The 12,457-nt window shown below is 39.8% G+C and overlaps 1 protein-coding gene across 21 annotated transcripts in view; it reads right to left on the bottom strand.

The window, feature by feature from the left end:
- FNBP1 (formin binding protein 1) overlaps nucleotides 1-12,457 on the bottom strand; it is a 111,593-nt gene that overhangs the window by 48,609 nt on the left and 50,527 nt on the right. For all 21 annotated transcript variants that reach the window (XM_037401160.1, XM_037401165.1, XM_037401147.1 and 18 more), the window contains 2 exons: nucleotides 3,685-3,747; nucleotides 2,699-2,803 (listed from right to left, as the gene is read on the bottom strand). In XM_037401160.1, coding sequence (XP_037257057.1) covers nucleotides 2,699-2,803; nucleotides 3,685-3,747 — 168 coding nt within the window. The remainder of the gene's footprint in view (nucleotides 1-2,698; nucleotides 2,804-3,684; nucleotides 3,748-12,457) is intronic.

Below are 12,457 nucleotides of genomic sequence, written 5' to 3'. Positions count from 1 at the left end.
GCTTCCCACCCTGACTTTGCCAAACTGAACTGACAAAACCTTTGTGCCAAACTGCACTTCGTATTAACACTTAAACATCTCTTTGCAAACGCTGGCTGCTAGCAATTTAGAGGCTCAGTGCAAACACAGGAAGGGAGCTCAGGGGCCCTAATCCACTCTCTTCTTTGACTCCTGCATAAAGCCCATGACCATTGCAGAGACTGAACACAGTCTCTTTTTCCCTGTTCCTACTGCCAAAAAAGGAGACAGGAGGAAACAAAGCTAACCACCCTGCTCTCTGAAATCAACTACCAGACTGGCTGGCTGCAAAGACAATCAAACCCATAACAGACACAGAAGTGGCACAGATTATGTGCTCTCTGCATATCTAACCTGAGCAGGTGCTACAAAAGGAGTTTGAACCTACGTGGAAGATACTCATATTGCACATCCGGCCTTGTCTCTGAGCATTCACCTGAGGCCCTTTGAAAACAGCCCTGGAAAATTAAGGAGGAAAGTAACTCTCACTTGCTTCTCTGACACTATTGTGGTTACTTAATCCTAGCAAACTGTAATACAAAGAGTTATCCCTTAGGCAAGGCCATGTTAAGTGCTGGTAGCTGGCAGTGCGTCACAGAATTTACTGCTGTAGTTCTCAAAGGCTACAACTGAAAGATTGAGAGATGCAAGCAATTCAGAGCCTCATACAGTAGCTTAGCATTAGGTGCATTAGGGAACTGCATTTATGTATTCTTTTCATTGCATGTGTCATTGTGATCACTGCAGAATTTTAATTCCATTACTCTCTAATGCATGATGCAAAAAATAGCTCGTGTCTGCTCGCATTTGCAGGTACAAGCTAAAGTAGCCAAGGTGTCAAACCTAAACTGAAGAAATGAGGGCAACTGATCCCATTACTTGAAGAGCACCTTGTTCCGCCAGAGTGAATAGCACTGGCTCTGAATGCAGCCAAATTGCTTTCCTAGCCAGACTAATTTCTGAGAGTAGAAGTGCAACAGCCAAGCCATAACGGGCAAGAGAAATCAGAAGCGCTGCAATAGGAGGAGGAGGTAAAAGTCATCATATTGTTTCATTTGAAGCTGAGCAGTTTCTGCACCTCCCTAGAGTCAGTTGGCGAAAGCTGCCCCAACAGCAGCCCTCTGTTAAACAATATCCTATTTTGCACTTGGGAGTTATGTAAGAGCAGTCCCAGTCACAGGGGCAGAGGAAGCAAAGAAAGGGCATTATTCACAGCCTGACATGGATGAACCCAGTTTAACACATGCACTTGGAAAACACTGTTCTCTCTGTTCAGTAATATTATTTCACATTCCACTCGTTTTGATAACCTTTTGCTTCTCCATCTACCCCACTGACTGACTGGAAAGTCGACTAATGGCTTCTCCTGAGATTACTCACCACACATAACTACAACAGATTTCTTTTTTTCTTTCAAGATATCACTAAGCTTCATTTTGCAATAAATAATTTAAAATATATACAATAAAAAACTAGAGAAATTTAGAAGGGAAGTCCCTCTGCTTCACTTTACAGGGAAAGAGCACCAAGGTAGGGATTGCTTCCTGGAATTTATCTAACACTGTCAGACTGATACACCGCCAACATGCAGCCTTTCACTCAGACCAGAAAAGGCCAGCCTTAGAAAGAGATGTAGAATTAAGGAGTTTCATTCCTCTATTTCAAATAGTAAGTAATGTCACTTTAACATGGCCTCAGCTTTGATAAAATATCTAGGGCAAGACCTAATTTTATGTATGAAAAAAATGTATTTAAAATCACTTTATACAGATAAAGTAGAGATGATCCTCTTCTGGCAGAAAAACCCACACGTGATGTTACACCATTAACAATCCTGTACATGCTTTCATCTGTAAAGTGTCCTGACAAAACCAGAAGGCAAAAAAGGACCAAATCTGCATGGTGAATTTACAACTAATAGCCAAGCAAATTGCAAGACCACAGAGATATTTTTTCCTTTGATATACAATAGCACTTTGGGGAAATTTCCTGAGCTGCTTTTTCATTTACTGTCCTCATTTCTAATAACGTCCTTGATACCATCTTCTACACAACCTCCATTGATGCTCAGCAGACTAGAAATATCTTAAGACCCCACAGATGTAAAGAAAATTTTGTATCTGATAGCTTCCTAAGATCACATTAACAGAGAACAGAATGAAAGAGACATCTTGAGGAGCTTTTGTAAAATGTAGCTTTTGCTATCTTGGACTAGAAAAGATTCCTTACCTATAATTCGGTTTAGTATATTTTAAGCTTCTGCTTCCCCACTCTTGCTTTTTTTTTTTTCTTTGTATTGCTCAAAAGGCAGGATGTTTAGTTCTACCCAGATCACAGAGCAACCAACAATGCACGGTAACTGCAAGCACCCCTCAGGGAGCCCTCACAAGCTTGGCTGCCACCGAATCTGGGTTGCCAGTTGTAACTGATTTTGCATAAGCTCATTTAGAGCCATGTCAGCTATGTTAAACTCAGATATCACCTCACTGAAGAAAACTGACTGTATGTTTAGATCTTTATGCAAATAAAGATATCTGCAGAGAGCTCCCTATTTTTAATTAGCCTATGGACTGACTTAAGTGAGGCATTAAGACTCACAGGATTTATCCTACCAGCAGGATTGAAAAACTACATCTATCACATTCATGTTTATAAACAGTTTCTCCAGCATCTAGCGTACCTTTTCAACATCTGCTTTTGTAACATTGATGTCAGCATCCATTTTCTCAAAATACTGCTGTGCTCGATCAGCTTCTTTGCAATCACGTTCAAACCGCCTTTTACTCTGAAAAGGAAAAATAGAAGCCTTCACTATGGGAAAGAAACATGATACCAAAGTCTACCTAAAAATCAATACCTGCCCCTAAACTGATCTGCTGTTAACAACTGTCAGATTTTAGGTCTCACTTGTTCACATTGGAATACATTTCCATAGTTAAGAACTTCAAACAGACAAAGTTACCAGAAACACATTTTGTTCCATTCTTCAGACTGCTTGATTCTACAACATCACTAGTATTTCAATATTTTTCCCCGTTAGCATCTTTTCTGCTCTTGTAGACCAAATCACTCCCAGCACTTAACTCCCTCATTTTTAGAACGCGCAACAAGTGAGTTACCAAGATTCACACACTTGCAAGCAGGACTTATGGTTACTGATGTCCCATTTCTTTATCCTCTCCTCTACTTACAGTCTCATTGTTCATTTATCACGTGAGCAACAATTCCAATGTATTTACTTTTGGGAAACAGCACCTTACTCAAGAGATGGTCACATTCTATTTATTCATGCAGTATGAAGCTATTCAGTGTGCAGTGGAATATCTGAATAGGACCCTTAGGGACTCTGCATTTCCAACAATGCTTAGCACACTTTTCAAGTCATATCAAATGAAATATTTGATGATATGAATATCATAATGAACTCATAATAATAATATAATAATGAACTCATGATAGCCACGGATCCCACAGAAAACCAAATGTACTATTAAAACAGACTTTTTCGTGTCTAACAGTGTATTTAAGACAGCAGAGTTTTGAATATCCCATTTCTACAGGTTTTACCCATACGTCCTTCTTTTTCCAAATATAATGTTTGGAAACATCTCTAAGAAAACAGTATAAAAATGGCTTAAATGTCACAACTGAGGAGTTTCCACTTACTGCTTCGAGTTGTTTCCAGCAAGTTTCAATATGTTGTTGTGCCTTTCTGCCATCATGGAAGTGCTGTTCAGAAAAAGAAAAGAGGAAAAGAAAATTTTGAACAACAAAAGAACAAATAGTCAATTATGCTTAAGGAGTTCCAGAAGGCAAGGGGGGGTGGGGGGTGGACAGAGAAAAAAAAAACCCCAGAAATTATTGACAGCTGTGTTCTGCAACACTGGTAAACTGAGTAGGTGTATGATGACTTGCTAATGTCTCAGCAGGCTGCAGATACATATTTGCATCAATTACAGTGGTTATTTAGACTAGAGGCTAATTAATCCCTTTCACAGTTCTACCTTGTATTGTTCACTGTATCTCATAATTATTGGTTTCCCATACCACAGAACCTGAAGAGTATTTCTTTGGATACTGACCAAACACTAGCTCTAAATTAAAATTTATCTTTGCTTGGAATTTACCAAGATGCCCTTGATCAGCTCATTTTAACAACTGAAGTTTGTCCTGATTTTCACTCAGACTCAACATAAAACCCTCTTCTTCCTAGTTACTGGCTGCATGTGCAAGGCCAGCTGTTCATGTCTCTTGAGAGGTATTCCATTCTTTGGGTCCCTCCAGAAATCCTCCTCTCCCATGCACAAGTGCAACAGTAACGTGTTGCAAAAGTTTTAAATGTGGGATGTCCACTACATACTGCATTACAAGGAAATTCTCGTGACATGCCTTTTGGAGCGAGACTCTTAATTGCAGTTGGTTTAAATAACCTTTCTTGGCCCTTACAGAATGCTCTCCATCAGAGAATAATACGCTTTAGATATTACCCCCTCTATTGCCTCACTTTTCCTCAGGATAAGCAATTCATTCAAGATCACTGCATAAGTCAATGACCCAGCTCTAAATAGAAAAGTTAATGCAGCCCCCAACTGACTACTAGAACCAGTGACTCCTTTTAAAAATCACCTTGTAAGAGAAAGAAATACAGCAAACTACAAACAGGAAGAGAAATGCCATGCTGCTATGTTATTTACTGGCAATTAGGATGTTTTACTTGAATACAGGTATGGTTTCACACAGTAAACTTGAAAAAATTAAGGTCTGATATTGCCAGATAATCCTACTGCAACTCACTAGAATGCATGCATTCTCAGTCCCACGCATTATCAGACATTAGATATATCTTAAGCAACATCAACAATTGTTAGGGTAGAAAAACTCCAACTTCAGAACAGTAGTGTGCCACAAAATGCCGAAGTTAGAAAAAGGTGCCTGCAAGATCTTTATAGTTGGCAGCTACTTGGTTTCCTGCATCTTCCACTACAGCGACTGTTATCTTCCTCTGTCAGAAGCAGGTTTCTGGAGCAAACATGCTACTGACATTTCCTAGCTGCCTTTCTGGCTCCACCAGACATACCAGTAATAAGCCCCAAAACTGCAATTCTCTGTCACGCCACATGCAATAGACTTTTATTGCCTTCAAAATCATGACAACTTTCAACCTGTCTGCAAGAACAGAACACCACAGTATCCCAAGTGCTCTGGATACTATTACCTGTAGTCCCAGACACTGACTGTTAAGGAGGGATGCTCACCTACAGTTGAACACAGGGGCACTCTAACTTTCTGAATAGTTATCATCTCTGCATAAAAATTCTCAAAGCAAGGAACAGAGGCATGTCAGTAATACTTTTAATCCTGGGCACGTGCCATGCACGACTCTGGCTCTACTCCTGCCAACTGAGGAGGGAGTGGGGGCAGCAGCCGGGCCATGGAAGGGAGCACAGCTGACAAGCCTGGCACTGCTGCGGCTGGGGAAAGACACCTTTTGCCATGAGCTCTGATGGTACTTGTGCAGGTCAGAACCCTGCCTACTGTGCTAGGCTTCTCCAAAAACTCAGTCACCATATTATGACATTAAAAAAACCCCAGACATAACTGTAAAACTGCTGAGTGGTGGGGAAAGGGTCGAAAGGCAATTTCTCTTCCTTCTGTAGATCCTCATTTCCTTTCAGCTCTGTCACAGACACCGTGTCTTCCTTGCCAGGAGCTTTGAAACACCCCTCATTTCAGGTTTGCTTTTGTAATTACAGTATAGGGAAACAGTCCCAAGGAGCAACAAAAATAGTCCCAAGGAACAATTTAACACTACATTTTTCAACATTTTACTAATGAGCAAGGAATCTGTGAAAGTCTTTTAACAGTGAAGCTAAGAGTAAAATTACTTGGCTGCCTTCATACTGCATTTCCTGCCTCCACCAGCCTCTGCTTGTGTGCTCCCCTCTTTACTGGCTCCCACTTTGCTGAGTGTAGGAAAGGACTTGATTTGGGAACAGCTGGCCTGCATGAAACCTCACACTGTCAATGACCCATAAACCTTAGGAAAACCAACATGCCAGGTTAATTCAACAGAACATAATTGTACATAGGGCTGAAGGATGAACGGAGAATCAAAAGTATAGTAGGTAGCAGGGCCACTCTGAGATCGTATTTTTAAACGACTTTAAAACTACATTATTGATTAATTACTATTTTGCACAAGCCATCCCTGTTACTTCTAAATTTGGTTTCTCTGTAAAATAAAATCTACAAGATGCTGGGAGTACATACCAGAGAAGCAGTAAGCCTGAGCCACATAGCTGCATCTTGTTCAGATTTTGCTACATTTTGCCTACTTTTTTTTTTCAAAAGCTAATTTACAGAAACAGAGCACGGAGATGTAAAATGGGCGTTATTGAGGATTATTAAACAGTGACACCAAGGAACCAGTGTCAAGTGACAGTCTGGTAAATACAGGTATATCACATTGCAATGTTGCCTTTTTCAGTTCAACCATTTTCTAAATACATTTAAAGCCCCCAATTCTTGTGGTGTTATCACATATATATCCTTGTTATCAGAGATAAAGCTACACATGTTAACAGCTTTGAGAGCTTTTCTGCTTTTGCAAATCTTTTGCCCTCAAAGGATGACTTCTGCCTTCCAAAAATGAATTTTTATATAAAGCAACTAAGTGGGACCTTTCAACTACCTGTATTTCTTCACTGCCCTCATTTTATGGGTAAGAGAACTGAGACAGTATGGTTAAGTGATCTGCTTAAAGTCATACAGGAAGCCTCCAGTTTCCTCAAACTCTGTACTAGCTTCAACTTCCTTAAACTAATTTCCTTTAATTTATAGTCTTCTTAAACAGCAAACATCTTTTAGCTCCCCCACCACCAATATATAAATATAACCTTAAGATCAACTCTTCCTTCATAAGATTTCAAGATACAAGTTCTAATTTAAAGATTTTTTTTTAATTAAATGAAATAATTGGTTCTTCTACACCTGATGATTCAGCAAATGGATACACGACAAATTATTTAGCAAATCATATGGAAAACTACCATCCTTAGTCACACACATTATAGCAGCATGTGGTGATTTTTAGAGTAGTTGATACAATATACAATATTACTTGTCCCCCCTCAAATACCTAAACTAATGCACACTAATCAGGCTTTCTATGTAAAAAACTCAAGATTACAAGCAAGATACTGAATTCATGACTCGCACTTCAAGTGTGCCAGTAAGACATCTGCAGTGGCAGCACTGGTTGTTCACAAGCCATGATTTTCTCCAGACTTTTTGGCTACAGCCACAGCATTGGAAGCACACATTAAAAACGTGGCAAAGTGAAAGTTTTGGTTTTATTACTGTTCATTGCGACCTCCCTGAATCACCTTTTAATTTATACCTTGGCATCTTAGGCTAGCCATTACTATACCAACTTCAAGACTTCCCTGAAAAATATCTTATCTAAGCATCAGACCTACTAAAGAGCTTGAAATATAGCAGCATTACCAAAACTCAGACCATACTGACTACGTGACCACAACTGTATGTTTTCCTGTGTGTTAAAGCAAATGCAGTTACTATGTCATAGGGTGCTCTGATGAATCCATAATTGACCATGTCTCCATCCATTCTGTGCTCACAGGGTAAGACTCAATAATCTATATTTTAGGTGATCTCACAAGAGGTGTTAAGATTTAAGAGATTTTCAGCACAGTATTAAGTTGCTTATATGAAGACTGTGGATTAGATCAACTTTTTAAAAAGCTTTCATGATATTCTACAAACTCCCAGCTCCATGAATACTCAGCTACAGTAAAGGAAGAAGAGTTTTAGGAAGTGCAGGAAATCCACATAAAGACACACTGTATGCGTGAGTTTTTTCCTTTTTAAAACAAATCATCGCAACTGGTATGTTCTCCTCATTACCATGCTGACTGTGTTTTTAAACAGCTGCAGAGAAATCGTGGCTGTCCCCTAATCAAAGACAAAACCCTCATTGACTTTTGTTAGGCTCAGTTTTCACCCATGTTGATCAAAACACTGGGAGCAGCGAGCAAGCTACTTACAGTACAGCACCTGTTACTGCCAACACTGTTACGGTAAGTAGCAGTGGGATATTTTTGCAAAACTTTCTTGGTATGCAGAGGGATTACATAGCCACACAGCTCACAGCGCAGACAACAAAAGCTTGTTAGAAGATGGCTCTCATCTTTCTAGCATTTTCAGAGGAGCAGTAGAAAAGCAAGGTGTAGTTAAAAGCATCTTATGAAAGACTGGACAGTCCAGTAGTTTTTCTGAGGAATACCTAGGTAATTTTAAATGAAAGAATTGCCTGAAACATAGACAACCAGCATGACAACAGGTCTGCTTACGCTGTATCAAAAACTGACCATGCAAAGCATTTTAAGAAAGGCTGTAACAAGACACCCTTGTTTTTCTTAAGGAAGTAAACAGCAATTGATTACATGGTTAAACTTAAGATTTGCACATCTGTGGTGCCTTTATATTTGAAATAGTCAGAATAATCTTAGTTAATTTATATGTATAGCATATGGTTCATATGACAACATCCTATTCAACGGTTTTCAAAAAAAGATATATGACAAGGCTGCTTCATTCTCTTTTCTGTTTTCAAACTAGGTAAAACACTGAAGAGTGACAACTGACTTCTGCAACCAGCATTCTGTGCTCTTATTGACGGTCAATATAAGCACATCCTAACAATGTAGTACTTCCTCCTCCAATTCAAACTCTTATCTCCATTTTTGTACAACTGATTCCTAAAATGGCCAGTGATTAGAATCATAGGATCATTTAGGTTGGAAAAGACCTTTAAGATCATCAAGTCCAACCATTAACCCAGCACTGCAAAGTCCACCACTAAACCATATCCCTAAGCATCACATCTACATGTCTTTTAAGTACCTCCAGGGATGGTAACTCCACCACTTCTCTGGGCAGTCTGTTGCAATGCTTGATAACCCTTTCGGCAAATAAATTTGTCCTAATATCCAATATAAACCTCCCCTGGTGCAATTTGAGGACATTTCCTCTTGTTCTATCACTTGATACTTGGAGGAAGAGACCAACATCCACCTTGCTAGAGAACATTTTTTTTTTCCACAACTTTCTCAGCTCAGTTTGCAAAAAGCTGTGTCAAGTGTTTTCCTTTTCATGGCTGCAAAGACAGGAAACAGTCTTCTCAAAAGAAATGTTTGTTTCCAAGAATAGCAACATGTTCTTGAGGTCTTACCACTCTCATTTGTAATAGGAGTTGCATAAGGTAGTCCTGTAAACATTGATGTGAAACACCTAATTATCTTCACACATACTCATCAGTGCTAGTTCTTAATATTGTGGCATAACCCTGTTCTCCTTTGCAACCTTCCATATGAATGTTATTCTTAACATGTGCCTATCAACTGCATCAAACCTGAAACAGGTGATATGAATATCTGATCAAAGTTATGTTAATTTAACTTTGTCTCCTCTTGAAGCGGTGCGTTCCAAAGGAATTCCAGCTGCAGACTGCTCAGACCAAAGTTTTAGGGCTTCAAAGATCAGATTACTTCAGCTGCACAAGACAACCAGAACTAGCTGCTTATATCTACTGGGAGATGTGACAAAAGAATCATGGTGATTAGTATAAACCTAAAAGTCACTGTGTCAGTAACATTCATAGTAACTTGCTGCTTCATGCTACATATGACAGATTAAGTCCTTATACTGGTAATCATAACTCAGAACTTCTTCTCAGGCACAGAGACAACCATGCATTGTGCTCCTCTCAGCAGAGCAGCACTACGCTCCTACAGCTTAGCTAAACAACTCCATGGGAGCAAAGCTACAGGGATCCTCAAAGGCATTCTGTGCCACAGGCCAACTCTTTGAGCAGTCTGGCTGAACCACCTAGCTTCACAGCAGCAGGCCAGAAGGCCTCAAATTCAGTGAGCAAACACACAGGTATGACAGGTTGTTTGGAGATCAGGTACCGCACTCTCACATTCATCCTTGGGGGCTAATCATATCCCTAAAAGGCCAGCTGTGCCAGAGTGCTCTGTGAGACCAAACCTATAGGCTTTTCAAAGGGACATCCAACATTACTACTGAAAACTAAGGTATGAATAAAAGATGTTTGTGCTTTTAAATCCTTCAATGAGAATAAAGGAGCACAATACTCTAGCTCCCACCTCTTCTAGTTCCCAGTCTTGTCACAATGCTTCTCTTCCACTGATCCACAACCAAGAGATGCCATCTCAAAAGAAAGTCTCCTCCCTCCACAGAAGCGGTCTGTAGCAGTCCCGTACAACTCTTGCAGTGATAAGAAAACTGGAAGATGTACAAGTTAATGCCTCAACAGGCAAAGAAATACTTATTTCTTTAAAGAGATGCAACCTTTTAGCTGTTTCCATACAGCCTTCATGTATACATATACCCACACATGAGCATCAAGGCCTGCATCAGACAGGTAAAATATTGAATGTTATCTAAAATACCAACTACACATGCCCACACACATCATGTACATTAGACCCTAGATAAACAGCATCTGCCCACAGTTAAGGTATGCTCTACTAGAATGGCTCTATTGTTGCTCATTTGTTTTAGGCCAGTCTCTGTGTCTGTCTTGATAAAGCACAAAGGATAAAATATACTGTCCTGGTTTTGGCTGGGATAGAGTCATCATCTTAGTAGCTAGTACAGTGCTGTGGTTTGGTGATGTGAACAATGCTGGCAATGCACTGATGTTTCTAGTTGTTGCTAGGTAATGTTTATACAGTTTCTCAGGCCTTGCCAGTGAGAAGGCTGGAGGTGCACAAGGAATTCACATGGGACACAGCCAGGGCAGCTGACTGAACTAGCCAAAGTGCCACTCCATACCATGGGACATCATGCTTGGTATATAAATGCAGGGGCGGGGGGCGGGGGGGGGGGCGGATGTTGGCCAGGGCCTATGGATCATTACTTGGGGACTGGCTGGGAATTGGTCAGCAGCTGGAAACAGTTGTACTGTGCATCACTTTTTTTCCTTTCTCCCTTTCCCTCTGAATTTTATTCTTTCCCCCCACCCTTTCATTATAACTGTTATTGTCATTGTTATTATTATTTCCCTTTTTTATTCAGTTTCAATTATTAATTGGTCTTATCTCAACCCTCAAAGTTTCACATTCCTTTCTGTTTCTTTTCCCCATCCCTCCGGGTGAGGGGGGAGTGAGCGAGCAGCTGCATAGTGCTTGGTTGCTGGCCGGGGTTAAACCTCAACAGTCCTTTTTGGTGCCCAACGTGGGGCACAAAGCGTTGAGATAACAACAGGTCTAATCAGACTGTGTTACAATAAAATTGTTGTTAGTGTTCATTGTATTGGATTAATACACATTAAACTATGACACACACACACAGCTGATGCTCAGTCTCTCTGGCCCTTAGGTGGGCCACAGTCATGCACCAAGCAGGAAATGGTACTCATCTCTCTAACATGTTGTTGCTCTGCAGTGCAATATTCAGGCTAATTCACAGGAAAGGTAACTACATTTGCTAGTAACCATATTTTGTTTCCCAATCAGAACCCTTAAATAAATTGGCTTCTGTTTAACTACATTATTTGAACTATTACCTCATAGTTCAATGTACCCATTTCAACACTGGGAAGAGCAGGATATTACATCCAGCGGTCTCAACTTCAATCCCGCTAAATCCAAAGCTCACATTAATAATAATTTCCCATCCATCTGAAAGGTATAGTTTTTCCACACAAAAATAGTTTTAGAAACTTCTGTAAATAAGCATTTGCTTTTTCCACCCCAGAACAGTTCTTCACAGCATGATTAGAGGATACATACAAATATTTAACAGTTTCATTAATGTGCCATAGTTCAAGGAAAACTAAGAAATGCTCAGTAAGAATATAGAGAATTTATTATGATCTTTCATAAACAATTTTCTGCCTTCTTTGATTTCTTATAACTACTACTTCATATGCTATTGGCACAATTTAGCTTAATGAAAATACAGCTGAAATATCTTGTAAGAAAGAGTGGATGAATACACAGAGTTGGATCGTTGTGCAGTGTATTTATTGAGCACAACAAAATCCCCCATAAATGCCCAGAGTTCTCCTTCTGCTCATAAATTGTTCCTGCAAAGCTTCTACCTGGCAACATAAGTATTTATTAACGTTCAATTTTTATACCCTTACACTTAGATTAAAATTGAATACTTTTAACTCCATTCATGGGGCAGTAAGCTAGGAGTGGGTTAGTCACAGAAAAAGAGCTGGGGAAAAGCTAGTTTGGATCTCATCAATCTGAAGTTTGAAGTTCAGCAAGTCGCTTCCTTTCACTGTCTCTCTTTTCCTCTTCCTACTACCCATTTTGCCATTAGTTTGCCATTTCTGGAAGGCAACCATGTCTCATTGTTCCTCTGCCACACAAAGCACAGC

The sequence above is a fragment of the Falco rusticolus genome, chromosome 9 (genome assembly GCF_015220075.1).
Source record: "Falco rusticolus isolate bFalRus1 chromosome 9, bFalRus1.pri, whole genome shotgun sequence".
Lineage (NCBI taxonomy): Eukaryota > Metazoa > Chordata > Aves > Falconiformes > Falconidae > Falco > Falco rusticolus.
This window is presented reverse-complemented; position numbering and strand designations above follow the sequence as displayed.